Source organism: Chroicocephalus ridibundus, chromosome 3 (assembly GCF_963924245.1).
Source record: "Chroicocephalus ridibundus chromosome 3, bChrRid1.1, whole genome shotgun sequence".
NCBI classification, from domain to species: domain Eukaryota; kingdom Metazoa; phylum Chordata; class Aves; order Charadriiformes; family Laridae; genus Chroicocephalus; species Chroicocephalus ridibundus.
This window is the reverse complement of record NC_086286.1, coordinates 50,309,055-50,327,606: the sequence shown is the minus strand read 5'-3', so window position 1 is coordinate 50,327,606 and position 18,552 is coordinate 50,309,055. Positions and strand designations below refer to the sequence as shown.

Sequence of the window (18,552 nt, the reverse complement as noted above, 5' to 3'; positions counted from 1 at the left end):
AGAACTCAGTCGTTTTTGCATTTCTTTCCTTATTATTTAATCTGAAGTTATTGTGATAGAACTTCATGACAGTTTAGAGGTAAATCGCTTTTACATGTAGAAGAAGAAACCAAAGTGTTTCAGATCTAAGGGGGGGCGAAATAATCCAAGAACCTCAGAAGAGAAAGCATTGACCCTGTAGCCACGACTGATTCAGCAAATACTTGAGCACATGCCCAAGTGAAAGCCCGTAGGTAATCAGTGGTCGCATGGGTAGGTGTTTAAAACCGAGCACTTGCTGATGCCTTCTGCTCAGGTAAAGCTCACTTCATCCCAGTTGCTTAATTTGCTGCTGCAAACAGAGCAAGCCCCTCTGTATTGTGCCTGTCACTCAGTCATCAGGGAGGCCACCACTCAGAACTGGGATCCAGGGAATTAACCGAGGGGTGAAGGAGCCCCCTGACAGTTATTTGGTCCATTGTTAAACTGGTGGACCTGGAACAACTTTCAGCCTGGTTTGGCACAGCAGCGTAGCTCCATCAGGATGAGACACCCAAGCGTGCTCACTGTTTTTGAGCCATTTCTGCTGGAAGGAACATGGAGCCGAGGAGAACTTATAGTGTGCTTCAGGTGAGCGAGCACAGAACCAGGTTCCAGGGAACATTCCATGGTAGGCACCCACTGCTAAACCTACATACCACCATTTTTAGGCTCCCTGATGCTTATTTTCTCCTTAGTGTAGTAACATTTCCTTTTTCACTACAATGGCACAGCTGCAGCAGCAAGGGTGGAGAACAGTCCCCTGCCAGGTCTAGAGCCAATGGTGGAAGGAAGGTCATTCCCCCCAGGCGGGTAAGAGCTGGAACTCCACATCTCTGAAGGGTAAGAGAGGCTGCATCTCCTATCCTCTCCCACTGAGATTTTGCAATAAGAACTCTTCTGTCTAATTGCTCATTCATTCCTCTCTTAGGTGCCTATTGACAAAGATTTATGTCAGGCTCTTAATGATCTGCTTAACTCTTTTAAAGGAAGGGGTAGTTCAAGAAAGGATTTAGAACTGTACGCCTTACATGGCTGTCAGTGTCTTGTTACAAGCCTTGCAGGTAGGATTTCATACTCACCTGAGCCCAGAGATTCCTGTTTAGTTCTCACTGTGTGCTCTGCACCTGTGCTTTAGGCAGCTCCTGCTCAGCGTGCTAACTCTATTCACCAGCATCCCAACCTTCTGTGTATGCTGAGTAGGAAGAAATCCAAAGCAGAGGACTCTGGACTTCATTTTGAGAATCCCTTACTGGATCTAGTGTTAAGTGAATGCACATTTCACAGCATCTCCCAGAAAATGAGCATGCTGTAACAGTCAAAGCTTAAAGAAAGCAACCACAAGCTTGATGCTGAAAAGTGTTATTCACAACTATTTTGGAAAAAGAAAATTTCATTATGGCGTGGCATTTTTATTAACCTTTTTTACTTACCTTCACACAATGGTATGTTGCATTAGCAGCACAGACCAAGTTATTATTAGGCCAGCCATCCAAATCTGAATCCTCACCACAGATGCGTCCATCTCCAGCATAACCTGTCCTACATTCACATTTGTACATCGGATCACTGAAATGGCCCAGATAGATGCACTCTGCAGATTTATGGCAGCTGTGTGTCTTGTCCTTGCATGGATTCTCAGGTTCACAGACCTGTAACAGATAGATCATACTCACTAAAACGTGATGAGATTCGCGGCCAGCTGCGTGTGCCTCAGCTTTGTCAAAATCAGGCCAGTTACTTAGACTATGCCTAAGGACGGGAACTTTGTTTTAATTGTGGTTAGTAAGTCACACTGCTCTGTCAGTTCACAGCTCCAGACAATGTGCACAATGAAAAAAAAAATAATTAAAACAAACCACAGGAAAAATTGGACATTATTCAAAAAGCAATTAAAGTGATTAACATTTTCAGAACTCCATCTACTTTCTTACAGATGTCATTAATCCCCAGAAATTAACTGCAACAGAAAGCAGACTGTACCCACCTTTTCCTTTACTGTTCTGCCTGTCAGTATGCAAGGACTATCTTATTTTCTTAAATCAAAGAGACCCTAATGAATTCTCACATTCCCCTCTAGTAAGTTTTTGTCACCTTTTTCTTATCACCTTGCTCATTTTCATTGACGGTATCTGGGAATCTTACTCAGATGTTTTACGTTTAGACTTCACATGTTGAACTATCCACAGACTGATTCAATGGCAACAAAGAGAATGCATCTCATGACATCCATTTTAACATTTTTGTCTTGTCTATCAAACAGTAGTCTTCAATATCACTTCCACTTCCTTCTGTCCTTCACCACTGATAGGTGTTGGCCCAATGGAATTTAGGGAGTCAGAACTTCAGGCATATGTCTGATGACACCCACATTAACAGCATTATATTTATGGAGAGAACGATACCGATCCTTCAGTTCCCAATCCCCAGAGTAGGTATAAACACCTGAGAGAAAGGAGTGCAAAGCAGAGGAATGCTTGCTCCTGGCATTTTACACTCATTTGGTGCAACTGTGCAGATGCCTAGAGAAAATAAAACCCTTAAAAAAAGCCACACCCAAATTCAGTGTTTTGTTACTTGAACCAAAAATATCCTGAAACAGCAGTTATCTATTTTAGGTTATCTTTGGTACCCAAGTTTATCACATTCACAGATATCGTCAGGTGAGAGTTACTTGGTTTCAAAGCCACCAAATTCTCTTTGACATCACCTACTTGCTTCTCTGTCTTGGCAACTTCCAGCCCTACACCATAGGGCTGACTTCCTTTATAGCGTGGAGGACATGGCAAGCAGTGGAAACCTGGATTTGTGTTCACACAGCGGTGGACCTGATTCACCTTAAAGCAAACATCTGACACAGCTATACACTGCAGGAAATGAAAGAAAGAAGAAACCAATTAGACAGCTGTGCAATTCCCAAATAATGAAAATCTCACAGTGATTTCCTGATGTTAATAGAAACAAAGTCAATACCTCATCAAGATCTTCACAGACGGTACCATTGCCAAGGTAACCTGCTGGGCATGGCCCACATGACCAAGACCCATCTGGGTAACTGTTGCATTCTGCCCCAGGAAAGCAGGGATTTGACAAACACCCATCTGGCAAAGACACATAAAAGTGTAAATTAAGTTAGAAGCATAAAAGGCATGTAACACACTTTATTTAAGACACGGGTATTATCTGTTCATTAGCTTAAATCACATCTGATACAACAGACTCTTATGAAAACCCTTAGAATTAGGGTTATAAAATGCATTTAATATACTATTGATTTAATATGAAAATATTACAGATTGCTACATCCAATTGAATGCATTACAGCATATAGAAGCCCTGTTTAAGAAATGCATTCTTGTTCAGGATAGGTCAGTATTAAGAATGTATATAAAATCCCACTGATCTAAACAGCACCCAGAATAGTTAAATGTGCTTTCCTGAAACAAAGGTATAATTAGTAGATTTCCGTAGTGTCAATTCATAATTATCCATTAAAGAAATAACAGCAATAATAATTATTCAGACTGAATACAGAATGACAAAATACCAACCAATCGGGCAATCCTTCTTATTGCACATATCATGTTGCTTGGTATCTCCCACACATGGCTTTCCTCCATACTGTGGCTCTGGGCTGTTACAGAGGCGAGACCTCTCACGAATTCCTCCTCCACAGGTTACCGTGCAGGCAGACCATGGAGACCAAGGACCCCACTGGCCATTCACTAGGATATGCAGAAGACAGAAGAGCATCACAGGCAATATACTGGGGACAACATTTGGTGCCAATGACAACAACTCTTTCTTCAGACCCCTGACTGGAGACAGTTTCTTCCTATACACATAGGAGGAAAGGTACTGGCAAAGCCTTACACTGAGACAGCAGTATTTCAGAAAGAAAGAAAGAAACAAAAATTACCCAACTGCTTTATAGGCATTTTTTGGCCAATAATTAAAACAACATGCTGTGCCCGTGAGCATGGTGTATTTCCATTTAAGTTGACCAGAACAAGTACGGTGCCTTCAAACCTCCCTACTAAGCTTTCATTTTGTACACAAAGAAGAGTGTGACTACAAGATACAAACTTCTGCCGAGCCAAACCTGAGCTCTATGGCTTTTTTTATAGCAACAGTATGCTCAGTAAGGTTGCAGCTGTTATTCTTGTTTTGTAATCCATTAGTCAGTGCATCTTCAACAGTATTGCTTGACTCAGTATAAATAACTTATTTCAATGATTCTTCTGCACATTTTATATTGGTACAACTCTACTGATCCTGTTGTCATGAATCCTGAATTTTCTTGATATACAAACATCTTTGAAGCAAATTCTGTTTTCAGTAGTGCAAAAAACCATAAGGGCAATGGTGTCTGTCCTTAAATAAATAACATTTTCACTAACTTCACATGCACAGGTAGATCAAAAAATAGATGAAGTGTGTATTGCTATTTAAGTACTGTTGGGTTAGGAGCTTGACATCATTTTCAAGCTCATATCCCGTAAGTAGAAAGGAAAGGCTGAACAGAGGAGGAAATGGAGAAAGATATACAAAGGGGAAAAGGTGAGGACAAATTACATGAAAGCAAAGTGAAAGGGAGTGGAATGAATGCTCTCTAAAAAGGTTAAAAAGTATAGATGAGGAAGAAAGAATTATAATAACAATTCAATGTCTTGAATATGTGTAAAAGATGTATGCATACTTTCAAAGAAACCTGGCTATTGGGGGACTGTATGTCTATTTCTAACACGTACAGCATCGGCTTCCTTTTAGATAGAAAGTGTTTATATTTTTGATATGCAGAGATAAATCACTAAGTTATATAATGAAAATTTCTCAAACTCTTAATGTTTAAAGCCAAGTTATAACTTGCGAGGTTTCCAAAGCCGCCAACTGCATTGTTGTCTTCATTTTAAGAGCACCCTTCTGTGTTATTTCACCCCTAAGCTACAAATTATATTTTCCATCACAGAAATTCACTGTAATTTAGAACTGAATAAAGAGAAGAAATTCAGCTGGATTATTATTGCGTCACCTTGGATTCAAGACCACAGACGTACCTGGACATGGAACCTTCTCACATTTCTCTGTTTCACGTCCATTTCCCACACAGTTTTTCCCACCCATCTGGGGGATAGGGGAATTGCAGAGGCGGATGCGGGTGATATTTCCTACTCCACAGGTAACTGAACAGGAAGACCAGGGAGACCAGTGACTCCAGCCACCATCTTGACGTACTGCCAGAGAAAAAAGCAAAACTCAAGGAAATGGCCCAGCTGCAGCAGTAATACAAACTCAACTTGTGAAGTTAACCTTGTAAGACTCTCACTACATCTGATGAATGTCCCACCTCTTTCCTACCACTGTCACTTAAAGCCCAGCATGTCCGCTCAGACTTGCAAGTACAGCTTTCTTAAGAATCTCAGTGACCAACACATGACTAACATGCATGTTAGATGTTTTACTTAAAAATAAACTTGTTCCAATGAAATAAATACTTGTTTAAAATGCACATTTGGATATCTAGCAGCTTCATCAATAGCCTTAGGACATTAGTAGCCTGGATATAGCAGCTACCTGCAACACTATTAACTGCAGTTCTGGAGACAGAGTATGATCCTTCTAAATGCCTTCAATATAAAAGCAGTTTGATACTTTGCAATAGTCTTCTATGATTGCTGCATTCCTAAAAACTACTAAGCTAATGGAATGGACCAATAATCGAAAATTAACTGCAGATCAAAACATGACCCCATGTATCGTGATTATGAACTGAGCGTGGCCTCCAAACTGACCTCAAACAAGAGACTCCAGTTCATAATGTTAACAAAAAGGTCACTTGCTACCTTTTTGTTTAACAGAGCTGAGCCCAGAATGCACATTCCTATTAAGTGGTCAGGAAAAAGAGAAATACTTGAAAGGCGGGGATGACAAAGAATCTAATGACAGCTACTTTAATTATGCATATACGATTGTTCAAATACATACTGTTCTGACTAGTGAATGTTCATAGCAAACTCAGACTAAGCTTGTTTTCACTTAGAGAAGTCCAGAGAAGCTTTAAAAAAAAATGGAAGAAGTTTTATTACTTACTGCGATGGTCACATTTCTTAAAGCTGCACATCCTTGTCTGGATGTGTGGACCTGTACAAGCACTCCTGGTGACATCACATGACCTTCCTCGCATCTGAGTCCCAGAGCCACAGGTAACTGAGCACTTTGTCCAGTCTGACCATGGTGACCAGCCTTCCTCACTGTCATCAGCTGCAGAGCAAAAGGTACAAAAAAATACTCAGCACTGAATGTTGCTCCATTATCCTACTCAGAAGATTTTCACTTCTCTGTCTGTAGAACATATGACTTGTCCTTTCTTTTTCTAATTTAGCTTTCCCAAGCTGCCATCAAAGTTAGGGAATTATGGTTTAGTGTAATGAGAGGTTAGCACAAATAAGAATCCTGGATTGTCATGAACTTGTACGCAGTGTGTTTGTACAAAGCACTGACCACTGGAGAAAGATCATCTTATCCCTAGGAAGGACTGAGCCAAAAACTTGAATTCCAACTGCCTTTGACTTCAGAATATAGGTCAGTACAATGAGATGTGGCCCCACCTCTGAACAAAACATAACGATGAACGTGATCAAGAGCACATTTTAAGAATACACTCTATGCTTGAATAGGCAAAAAACTCTGAGTATTTTCCCATGCATTTTCATTTAGAACATCTAAGTAACTGTTTTCTTCTGTAATAGACCTGTCTAGTAGAGTGAAATGTACTGAAGTGACACTGAAGTCACTTAATTAGTGAAATTATTAAAACCACTGTCACTCCAAAATCTAGCTCACAGCCTTAAATGATCCTTGACAGCCTGTTCCACAGAAATAAAGCACGATATCAGAAGAATATATATAACAGAGAAGAAATAAAACAGAGTAACAGCATGACAGTAACAGAGAGGAAAAATAACTTGCACTCTTAATAAATATTGCACCTAACTGCATGAAACTTTTGATCTGGAACTTCAACATCCTCCACAAGGAGACCTATGTTAGTTTGTTTTAACCAGGCACTATGGAAAAGAAATAATAGTGCACAGTGCTATTGCAAACTAACAAAAAATCAGAACGTCCAACCTCAGGGGTTTTTATTTGATCTTAGTTGCCTCAACCTCTTACTTGTTTTGCCCTCTCCAGCACAGTAGCAGTGATTTTCAATATTGCCAAAGAGTTTCTTTCTCTTTGGCTAAATACTCACAGTGAGAGCAGACTGGACAGCATTCGCCTTCAACAAAAGATGGATCAGCACAGGAGACTGCTGGGCAGGTGATTTGATGGCACACAATTTTAGAATCCTACAGGCAAAGAAATCAACTTACTGACTTATGTTCACATACAGAGGCAAATTAAGGTGGGCATCTAGCGAAAGTTTCATGTGTGGAAATTCTTTGATTTGTTCTAAGTGTGATGGACATGGGGAATACTTTTTATGAATATCAGTAAGTCTAGGCCAAGATCTGAGTAAGTATGACCTGACCTGGAGCAAACCCACTATCCATTTTTGCAGAGAAGAAGAATGTTTCCAAAACCCTACCTGGCAGGTACATTTGGTGCAGCTATCTACAATCCAGCTTTCATTATCTGCAAAGACACGGCCATCCTGCCAGCAAACTGACTGGTTCTTCAGTGTTTTGTTAGGCCCAATCAATTCCCACATAATTTGGTTCTCTTCAGACTAGAAGATGAAGCAAATGGAAAAAAAAACAGAGTAAGTTGTTAACAAATCATTATAAATAAGACAAAACTGAAACACTACTGGATTTCATTCTTCCTAAAAAAAAAAAGGTGCATTTTTTACGTCTTTATGTACATAAAGTAGAAGATCTCAGGTACTGCAATACTGCATAGCGATTTCAGCTAACAGTACAGACACAGTCACACAATACTACGGGAAATCTGTTCTCAGCCATACAATACAACTCATCTTTAGATAGGAAGATTTTAGTTCTGAGACATATGGCATAGTAATAAACTTCCTTCAGAAAGGAGTAGCTTATTCAGAACAAGAAGAGGGGCAGACTTCAGTAACATGCCACCCTCTTACTTCAACTATGAAAATTCCATACATTTACTTAGAGTTTACATACCCCGTGTAGCCACTTGCTGATGAATTTATAAGTGGTATAAGCATGGTAACAATGCCTCAATTGTATACAGGCAAGGTTGGGTTTTTTAGATTTCGATTTCCAAACCTGCCATACATTTAAGAGGATTGATTTCCTCTCTGTATGAGTGCATGTGTGTGTTCTTTTAAACCCAGTCTGTGAAAATCAAGCCTTCATTAAAGTGTTATACTCAAGAACTACCTAACTGTAACTGAACTACCTACACTCTGAAAATGTAGGTTGTCTCTACATTATGTAGATATACCAACAGTTATACACACATACATGCAGAAACCTCTACTAAACACCTGTGGTATAAAACAAAGAAGGAAAGAGTACTGCACAACAGACCTCTTTTGGTTCTTCAGACTTACAGGTACCTACCACTTTTTGGAGGTTATCAGCTAAGTTGTTGACCACGATGCGCAGGCCGGTGAGCTCTGTGAACATCGTTCCCAGCTCTTCGCACGAGCGGTCACAGAACTCAGCCTTCTTCTCTGGCTTCTCACCCACGTACTCAGTTGTGACAGCAGGGCTCAAGTGAAGGATTTCAGTGCTCTCGTTGATGGTGTTCACTTCAGCTGGTAGCAAAAAAGGAAAAAAGAAGAGCTGCATATACAAAGTTCTTCTACAGATTACAGATTTTTGCTGAAATCACAGATTGGCACCCATGGGTAGGGCTTAAACACATCTATTTTGGCACAGCTTCATGCTAGATTATACCCATGAATAAAAGAGAGGGGTTAGATGTCAGCTGGTTCCAATTATAGACTTTCCCTTTTCAAAATTAAGACCCAAGCTGTGTCTCACATGGCCCTCACTTTAAAACATTGTTGGCACTGCAACACATTAATTTATGAAGAAGGCGTAACAAAAGGACACAGTATCAAAAAAGCAAACCCATTTTATCCACTCAGAGCCATGGAAGGTTTCATATTTTTTCATGACCTATCACATTTTCTCAACGCAGAGAAAAAGGCAGGAGAAAGTTTCCTTGCAGAAAGTCGTTGTCCTTGTTCTGCCCACAAATTCCATGGTTACTTGGCTCTAATTCAGACCATTATGCAATTTATACCAGACTCTGCGCTTCTCTGTGTTACACTGCCTGGTGTTAAACTCGGTGGAGATGTTATGATGATAGCTTAATTCTGAAGTGAAATGGAGGTCAAGCTAAGATCAGGCTGAATATTTGATTTATCACTCCAAACACTCCTCCATCAGGCAAATCATAATTAAAACAGAACTTTGCGCACACAATACAGGGAGAACTGGACACGTTCTACCAGTTTAAAAGCCCTCCTTGTCTATATCAAATTCTTGAGAAGGAACATAACAGAAAGCATTAGCAGGAATTCATAAAAAAGAACACAGATAATTAAATAAAACAGTCTGCATTCTACTAAGCATTTAAATCTCCACCAGGTAAATATCTTATAGATTCCACAGAAGCTTTCTCTAAGGACTCGATGCTACACTCAACTTTGGTATCAGCAATACTATATCCATCCATACTGCCCCATCTCTTGATAAAGACTTGTTTACCAGACTCAGGAACATTGTAATAACTCAAGGTTACAAAACAGAAAAGAGAAGCAAAGAATATCGCAATTCAAAAAGAAGAAATCAGCACAAGAATGTGAGCAATAAAACATATGCTTCAAATCACCCCAATACCATTCAGTGTTGACAAGTGACAGAAGGTGGAAATGCTTTAAAAATTGGCTTGATCTGATGCTTGATTATCCGATGTAAAGTGTTATATTTAAATATATAAGCAATGAAAATGGGAGCAGAAGTATTCTTCATTTGTTTAGAAGGCTAAAAATAAAAGAAAAAGAACCAACCAATAAGATGGCATCAAATAATTACATCTCAACCATACTTAAAGTGATTGGCTAGATGTGCTTTTCAATTAGCTATGAAGTATCTGCTGCTAACCAAGGTCTACAATAAATTGTTCACGGTATTCCAGAGTTGAAGTAATTATCCAGCTACACTTACAGGATGGGAGAAAACCGATATACCACATAGCAGATCAGAACTCTGTGTCATAACTGTTTACTTCAGCTCCTTTTTGAGTCCCTGGAAAGAATGCAATTTTCCTACCGCATTGAAAGACTAGGTTTCTCAGATTCCCTCATAGCACTTCTCAGGTCATTAATTTCATATTTTTCAAGCCAACACGGAGTGTGCCTTGACCGGAACATTCTGAGGACATTAATAAAGCTGCAATCTCAGCAGGAAACATAAACCAAAACTATGTTAGAAGAACTAAATCCACACTTCCTACTGATACTTGGCAGCAACTGAAAGAAGATGCCTGGGGATCATTGGGAAATCAGTTCTCTGCTGCTGGCTTCCTGCTAATTTCCTAAGGACCACATGATTATCTTTAAAACGAGAAACCAGAAGAGCAGAATGTGCATCCCTTCACATATGCAAATGTCATTCTGTTGATCTAGCTGAAGAAGGGATTTTATTGATGTGCCTATTTAGGCATGTTTTTGTCATGTCTCCTTCCCTGTGCTGTGTGTAAGTCCTGCCTAAAGTATTTGCCACCACCACACTACAGAGATACTTTCCTACCCTCAACCCAACAGCAATCCCAAGTTACCATTTCACCATACCTTATATTCATAGAATCATAGAATCATAGAATCATAGGGTTGGAAGGGACCTCTGGAGATCATCTAGTCCAACCCCCCTGCCAGAGCAGGGTCACCTAGAGCAGGTTACACAGGAACATGTCCAGGTGGGTTTTGAATGTCTCCAGAGTTGGAGACTCCACCACCTCTCTGGGCAGCCTGTTCCAGTGCTCTGCCACCCTCAGGGTAAAGAAGTTCCTCCTCATGTTTAGGTGGAACTTCCTATGTTCAAGTTTGTGCCCATTGTTCAAGTTTGTGCCCATTGCCTCTTGTCCTGTCCCCGGGCACCACTGAAAAGAGCCTGGCCCCATCCTCCTGACACCCACCCTTTAAGTATTTATAAGTGTTGATAAGGTCCCCCTTCAGACGTCTTTTTTCCAGACTGAAGAGACCCAAATCCCTCAGCCTTTCCTCATAAGAGAGGTGTTCCAGTCCCCTAATCATCTTTGTAGCCCTCTGCTGCACCCTTTCCAGCAGTTCCCTGTCCCTCTTGAACCGGGGAGCCCAGAATCTCATACTCGGATTTAAAGACACAGTAGAAAAAACACAGTCCTGTCTCCAAAAAAGCTTTTTGTGTCCTCAGAGCTGAGGACACTTCACTGATAACATCTGTCATGTGTGACACTCGCATGTAAATTTGGCACCTTAGTGTCTGTACCCCAGGTCAACAGGTGGGCCATCAAAATGGGAAAATATTTATGTACCTTGTGGTCAGTAGCATATCGCTCATGGTTTTTCAACTGTGGTAATTAAGCTGGACAGGCAATGCCAGAAAATCAGACATGCATTAGCAAGCCTCTCAAATAATTTTGATGGCCTCAAGCTACAGTGTGCCATTAGCCCTCTTCTGTTGTTGCACAAGCAATTTCCATCTTGTAGTGTTCTCTTGGTATTGCAATGCAAAAGTAAAAATACCATGAATTGAACTATTTGCTAATACTTACCAAGAAGGATAAAACAAAAAACACCCAAACCTCTGTAATTTATCATACCTGAAAATTTGGTAGTTGACAGATGTGATAACAAATAAATTAAAAAAATATTATATGTTGGTTATTAGCTGCAACAGCTGAATGTACATATCAGCATCAAGAACTCAATTATCCCTGTACACTCCCATTGGCTTCCTCTTTACAGTAGAAGTCAGTAACTTCCCATTTTTATTTGATAGTATTTCTAAACATTTGGCCAAACTATTTCCCTTTGTGGTAATCAACTAATAATAATGTAAAACCTTTGAAGAGACCCTCTTTTATTGGTTTTGCTGGTTCAATCTATCTACACCTAGGGACTTCATCCACTTGAATGAGGCTGTTCTGTCTCTGATTGCTGAAAGTGCCCTCAAGGTTCTACTTCACCTTCTGGGAATTTTGTTTTCACTGGTAAATGAAGTAGGATAGCTGAACTGCATCATTCCTGAAACCATCCTTCTCTTACTCAGATTACAGTTACACCTAAATACACATTCTGTTTTCCCACAGCAGTTCCGCTCCTCAAGCATTTCCTTCCACTAACAAAGCTGAAAACCAGTAATAAGTAGCTCCGAGTAGTTTCTGAGTACAGGAAAAAACTTGTCTGGGGTAGATGACAACCAACAAATGAGGGCATATCTTCTTGCCTGTGCCATCTAAGGCCACTTCCATTCTAGCCCACACAACTCATTTCTAACACATATCACACTTGTGTCTGAGGTCCTGCAGCCAGGCACACCTCTGGAACATATGATAAAACAACCAATATCCTTTATCAAGATTTAAAAACAGACTAGCAAGCTTAGTTGATTTTTTTTGTGCATATACTTATAGATACACACACTTTTATATATCTTATAGAGAGTTTTCACTACAAAATCTCAATACTCTGCCCCCCTTTTACAAGTTAAGACCTGCTACTGCTTAATTTATGGGTTTCGCATAAACAAGGAAAAAAGTTTGCTTAATTGATTTGCTCTACGTCTTATGTTTTGGCGAAATGACAGAAATAAAGGCATTTCATATGGTAGGAGTTTCAAATAAAAACATTTAAGTCCTAACTCCCTTGTGTACCTACCACGTTCCTCTGGTGGAATCAGCTGTCTCTGATTCTTGACTGAGCACTTGCCAGTTACAAACACTGGAAAGTAAAATAGCCAGCACCTCCCATGAGCTGAAGTATAAAACCTTAGTGCATACTTGACAAATTTTCATAGTTCTTTCATGATGAATCCAATATACTCCCACACACAGAGGGCTCCCCTCCTGATGAGGTCAGCATGAACTGGACTAACAAGAACACATGGCAGCTTGTCACATACATGCCTTCCATACCTCTTTTGTTTTTTTTTTATTTTCCTTAGGTTGTTTTTGTTTAACAATGCTTTGGAATTCAAACCCAAAGCCTCCTTCAGTCAACAAACTTATTGCGGAGGAATTCAGCGTCTTTAAGACTTGAAGACTTGCTCATGGGCCCACTGAGAGTCAGGAGCAGAATTCAGAAGCAACATCCCCAGTCTTCTACTTAAAGAATCATGGACAGCTCTTGGAAGAATGTAGGTATTTTCGTATACATATGCATTTTTCCTTCAATTTCTAATAATTTCTTGCTTAACAGCTTTTTTGCCAACTTAAAAACAGAGGCTCAGAGTTATAAATCTAATCAATAAGAACTAAAATAGTAGCCTAGAGTGTAGAAATAGCATCTCAATATAGCTAGCAAATATATTCCTATTACCACCAAAAAGCAACTGAATTTTCTTTTTTAAATAAGATTCCTCTACCATTTCAGAAAGATCTGTTGCATGGCTTTAGGACAATATGTCACCATCGACATGTCTCATTTTCAGAGTTAACTGAACAGTATTAATGAGGTAAAAAAGCCTTACTTGACTGGCTTCTTTGGCATCCTTTTTTACGCAGAACATCCTCGATTGAAGTATCAAATATTAACTGAATATTTTGCAAAAGACCCTGTAATAATAATAATAATAAAATATTTTAAAACAGTTAGATCAATTTAGAATTAACCAATAAATTGTCTGTCTCAAACCCATGCTACTTACTGGATTTAGCCATAAGTAAATATATAAAAAAAACCAAAACAATCTACGAGGCATTCAACCTGACACACACTGAAAAAAAATTCTGTTGATAGTTTTGTTACATACAATTTGAATACTATAAGCAACAAAATCAGGTATGTTCTGAAATAGGTCATAATAAAACAGTTATTAATCAGCAATGAGCTCATATCTCCATTTCCATAGAGTTAATTTTAGATTACAGTTCTACGAGACATTTATCATGAGACCAAAGCCAACTTTTGAAGTTCCTGACCGATTGCACTTCCATCCTTAGCCAGTCATTCTAAAGCACCATACTTCACTGTCTCCTCAAATGTGCCAGCACCACCCTGGGACAACACTACAAAGCCAGACCAGCGTATGTTTCACTTAAAAAAAAAAAAAAAAAACTTAAAAAAAATTTCATTTGAAAAAAAAAACACAGATTACTTCAGTGACCCACTTAACGGCACAGCTCCATAACCAGTTCTATGAGCGCAACTGATGGGCTAGGAAGGGAGGCAGAAATGGAGAGGTTGTGGGCAAGAGCTTCTGGTTTTCCTGCCAAAACCGGTCACCCTATGGAACCACATTCCAGCATGTCATGCTCCGGCTGACAACTAGATGGCACAACAGGATGGGAAAGAAAAGTCTTTTCAAATTTTTGAAACGGTGTGAGTTCAAGTTTGATTTCAGCTGTGAGTGAAAAGAAGCCACCCTTAAAGCACTTGGGCCAGATCACATCACTGTATGAGGTAGGAAGAAACTTTTATTTTATAGGAAAACCAGAAAGTTTCTAATTGCTTCATTTTAAAACTAAAGAGAAACAATAAAAGTTTTCCAAAAAAAGAAAAAAAATCTCATTTACAGGACTGATCAAAACATTTTGTTGTTTTTTTTTTTAATTGAAACAAAAGTCTATCCAGAATGGCAAATCAGGATACTCTGTTAGGGGAGGGACCAACACCACACGCTTCAGCTCCATTAAAAAGTCTTTCTTTTCTCCATTCTTCTTTTTTAAATAAAATTTAACAAATATTGACAGGTTCCTATGACTTGAACAGATATATTTCAACAGAAAAATAGGTCTTCAAGAAATTTCCAAAGAATTCTACAAATCACCACAAAAATGCAGCATGTTCAGAAGTCCTAAATCTGGAAGAGAAAGTGGATGGTTGCACAGGAAAGCCCGTAAACTGGTTTTGTGTACTTTTCATGGCCTTTGACTTTGCCTTACCAGTTCTTTCTTTTCAGCAACCCCCAAATTCACACAACACGCATCCAGTAATGAATAAAAACACACTCTCCAGAAATTCTGCTTGGGTACACCTATGACCCCACCAAAGCCATGAGGTGTTGGGAGAACAAAACCGCACCTATTGCATCTTCTCAAACTAGTTGCAGCTACACCCTTACCTCACCAGTGACCCGAGCTCCTTCAGGTTACCTACCCTGAAATGATTCTCCCGAATGGACCCTTTCGCCACATACATTCTGCTGTTCTCTGCTTTCAGCTGCTCATAGAAAGGCTCCTCAAGGATGAAGCTGTCAATAAGGTCACAGCCAACATAGAGGTTGTAGTTCTCCCCTGTTATTTGCACGGTGAGGTTCTTCCACTGAGAGTCGGCAAGGTCCACGTCTTCCAGGGAAATCACGTTCTGGAAGCCATCCACCCAATAGATAAGGTCCAGGGTGTTGGCCCGGCCATTGGAAATGATCTCAAACTGCCTCTCACTGATGCCAGGACCCTCTAAAGCAAGGATAGTGCCTCTAGATTGCCTGTCCTGTCTCAGGGTGGCTGAAAGGATAAAGCCCTCATTTTGCCGTATGAGTTTGACAATCTTTTTTAATTTCTCTGGTTTACACGGAGGTATATGGTCAAACCGAATGAAACGATATGCTGGGATAACGGGGTCTGGACCCCGAAACAATTTTGCTCCAATTGTCTTTCGGTTTATGTTACTGATTTGAAGTAAATCAAAAGTAGTCTCCTCTTCCTTGTCACCATCTGAAAAAGTTAACAGCATGTGACAATGTGTCTACAAAAACTGTTACAAGAAACACAACTCTGCAGACTATACTTAGTAACTGCAATTATATGACAGACATAAAGAACAGCAGAGTAAACACAATACTGTCCTACTTCCACAAACAGAACTGTTCCTACTAGCATGCAAGTGAATCGTATTTTCCACCTGTCATTTCCATTTACATGGCAACTCTCCCCTTCCCTCTATGTAGGTATAAATATGTTTGATTCTATAACTAAACATATGGCTATGTATTTTATAGCACTATATAATACACACTTGTATATAAATGCATGCTGTATGTTCATGTATATGGCTATGCATGGATGCATGTAGGAACGTAATCATTAAATATTTTGTTACATATATAAATGGATAAGCAAGTTGAGCCAATATCTGTATTTTAACTGCCAGATAATAAAAATCTAATTATGAGAAGCCATGTGGCCACATGACAACAGGAAGCAAGAGAGTTGTTTTTTAAAGATTCAGGCCAAGAAGTTAGATGTAAATGAGAGCTTGGCACTGTGCCAGTTTACATCCTATTTATATTTGGTCTGTAGAGATCTACTTCTCTACCTCTATCTTTTTAACACGTTCACCCCACTCAATGATTCTGTTTATGTTACTTTTACCACTGCAGAGGAAAGTATAATAGCAATTACTTCTGAGATTATATACATTTTGATCAACAATTTCTAAAGAAAACAATTTTTCAATATTTATTGTGGAATCTTCATTTAACAGTAGTAAGACGTCTCTACTGAATAAAAACCTCAGCAACTACTATTTCAGGCACTTATAAAAAAATCATATGATTACTTTGCCCACTGTAGCTCAGATAAACCTATGTTTAACACCAACTTTTAGCCTTGGGACTTACTCTATATCTAGTTACGAAGTGTCAGAACTTACCCTGAGCATTTGAGGAAGCCCACAGGGTAATCAACACAGCAAGCCACAACAGGCCACTCCTCTGCAGCATAACTCCTATGAATAAATCAAAAAGTAATAAGTATTAGGGAAACAATATTTATCAACTATAAATATTTTAATTTACCTCATGAAATGCCACAAATAGAACTCTCATTATAAGCAAATATACATATAAAATCATGACATCAAGTGAAGGGATTAGGAATTCCTGACAATAAAACTCCTTTTTATGCAAATATCCCCAATAATAAAAAGGAAAGACATACAGAAAATACACACTATTATTTTCTCCACGATTTTTCAGGAGCTGGCATAGGGACCACAAGACACTGATGGAGATACAGCACATTAGTAGCGGCATCTTTACTTTGGAGGAGAATGTTCAGCTGAAATTCCTTGTAGGATGATGGGACATAAGCAGATGCTGGTTCTGAGTACTAGGGGTACTTTTTAGTGTCATCATACAAACTCCTCTCTCTTTCTTTTACATATAAATATATATAAAAAAAAATAATTTACCTATTCTTACAATCCTCTGTACCCAAGAGCTAACCCAACAGCTGGATAAAGTGACTTTCACCGTGATGCTATTTTTGCTCCGCAGCACTATGCAGTCCTAAGCCACGTAATTGCATCTCCATATGCGCGTGCACTCGCAACGAATGGCACAGACAGGGCCCACGGGAATGCGTGGACGTTCATTTCCCTGGATACAGCCGCATCCCCTCAACGCCGTGCTAACTCCATGCATTTTTAGAAGGGATGCCACCTTTCACTGCCAATACCGTCTTGCTCCCTCATCACCTGTCACCCCGAGGTACCACCGCTAACACCAACTACCGGCAGACTCAGGGACGCCCCTCTCACCCCCCCAGACCCAGCGCCTCCCCGGCGGGACCCTGCCGGGACGGCTCCGGCACAGACCCGACGGGGCGGCGGGCAGGTGCCGCACACCCGCCTCCGCCGAGCGGTCCCGGGGGCAGGTCCCTTCATCCTTCACCCCGAGCACCGGCGGGGGGACGGCAACGCCGGGCTGCCTCACGCCGAGCTCCGGCCGGAGCAGCCCCCGGCCCCGGCGGGGGCTTCACGGAGCCTCCCCGCCTTGCGCCTCACCTGGCATGTGGGGAGCCGACGGCGCGCTGAGGCGGTGCCGGTGGTGAGCGGAGCGCAGTTCCCTGCCGCCGTCGCAAGTCCCTCCGCAGCCCCGCGCCCCGCGCCGCCGCCTTTATGGGCTGCGGGCCGGGCCCCCGCTGTCAATCAGCCCCTCCGTGGCAGTGACACGACACAACACCCCCCCCCCTCCGCCCCCGCCGCCCCCTCCCCAGCGGGCGGCCCGCGATCGCCTACCTGCCAGGCCATCCCGGGCCCGGGCCCTCCCCTGCACCGCCCCACCGCCCTCCGCGGGCGGAGCGGGAGGCGGGGCGGGCGGCCGGGGCCACTCCCCAGGGAGCGGAGCGGCGCGGAGGGGTGGGGAGAGGGGGTGGAGGGCGCACGTCGTGCCCCAAGCCTTGCCCGGGGTTTTGCGGGGGGAAGAGGGCGGCCGGCCCGGCCCGGTCCGGCCCGGCGCGGCGGAACCCCCGGGAGGCGGCGCCAGGCACCGGCAGAGGGGCTCCGTGGGCGGCCGGGGCCTCCCGAGCCCCGTCTCCGCTGGCAGGGAGAGCGGCACAGGCCCCTCCGCCCCGGCCCGGCCGGGGGCTTCGCGAAAGCTGACCGGCAGAGAGGGAGAG

The 18,552-nt window shown here is 41.4% G+C and overlaps 1 protein-coding gene across 2 annotated transcripts in view; it reads right to left on the bottom strand.

Moving 5' to 3' along the window:
- THBS2 (thrombospondin 2) overlaps positions 1–18,077 on the bottom strand; it is a 34,978-nt gene extending 16,901 nt beyond the window's left edge. Inside the window, exons 1-13 of one of the 2 annotated variants that reach the window (XM_063329113.1) lie at positions 17,939–18,077; positions 16,805–16,879; positions 15,311–15,867; positions 13,683–13,767; positions 8,562–8,758; positions 7,607–7,747; positions 7,271–7,367; positions 6,109–6,279; positions 5,076–5,252; positions 3,570–3,743; positions 2,992–3,119; positions 2,733–2,885; positions 1,452–1,670 (exon numbers count right to left, since the gene is read on the bottom strand). In XM_063329113.1, the coding sequence (XP_063185183.1) occupies positions 1,452–1,670; positions 2,733–2,885; positions 2,992–3,119; positions 3,570–3,743; positions 5,076–5,252; positions 6,109–6,279; positions 7,271–7,367; positions 7,607–7,747; positions 8,562–8,758; positions 13,683–13,767; positions 15,311–15,867; positions 16,805–16,879; positions 17,939–17,945 (2,181 nt within the window). In that variant the 5' untranslated portion in view covers positions 17,946–18,077. The remainder of the gene's footprint in view (positions 1–1,451; positions 1,671–2,732; positions 2,886–2,991; positions 3,120–3,569; positions 3,744–5,075; positions 5,253–6,108; positions 6,280–7,270; positions 7,368–7,606; positions 7,748–8,561; positions 8,759–13,682; positions 13,768–15,310; positions 15,868–16,804; positions 16,880–17,938) is intronic. The other variant, XM_063329114.1, reaches the window with a different exon arrangement.
- Positions 18,078–18,552: the final 475 nt, after the last annotated feature.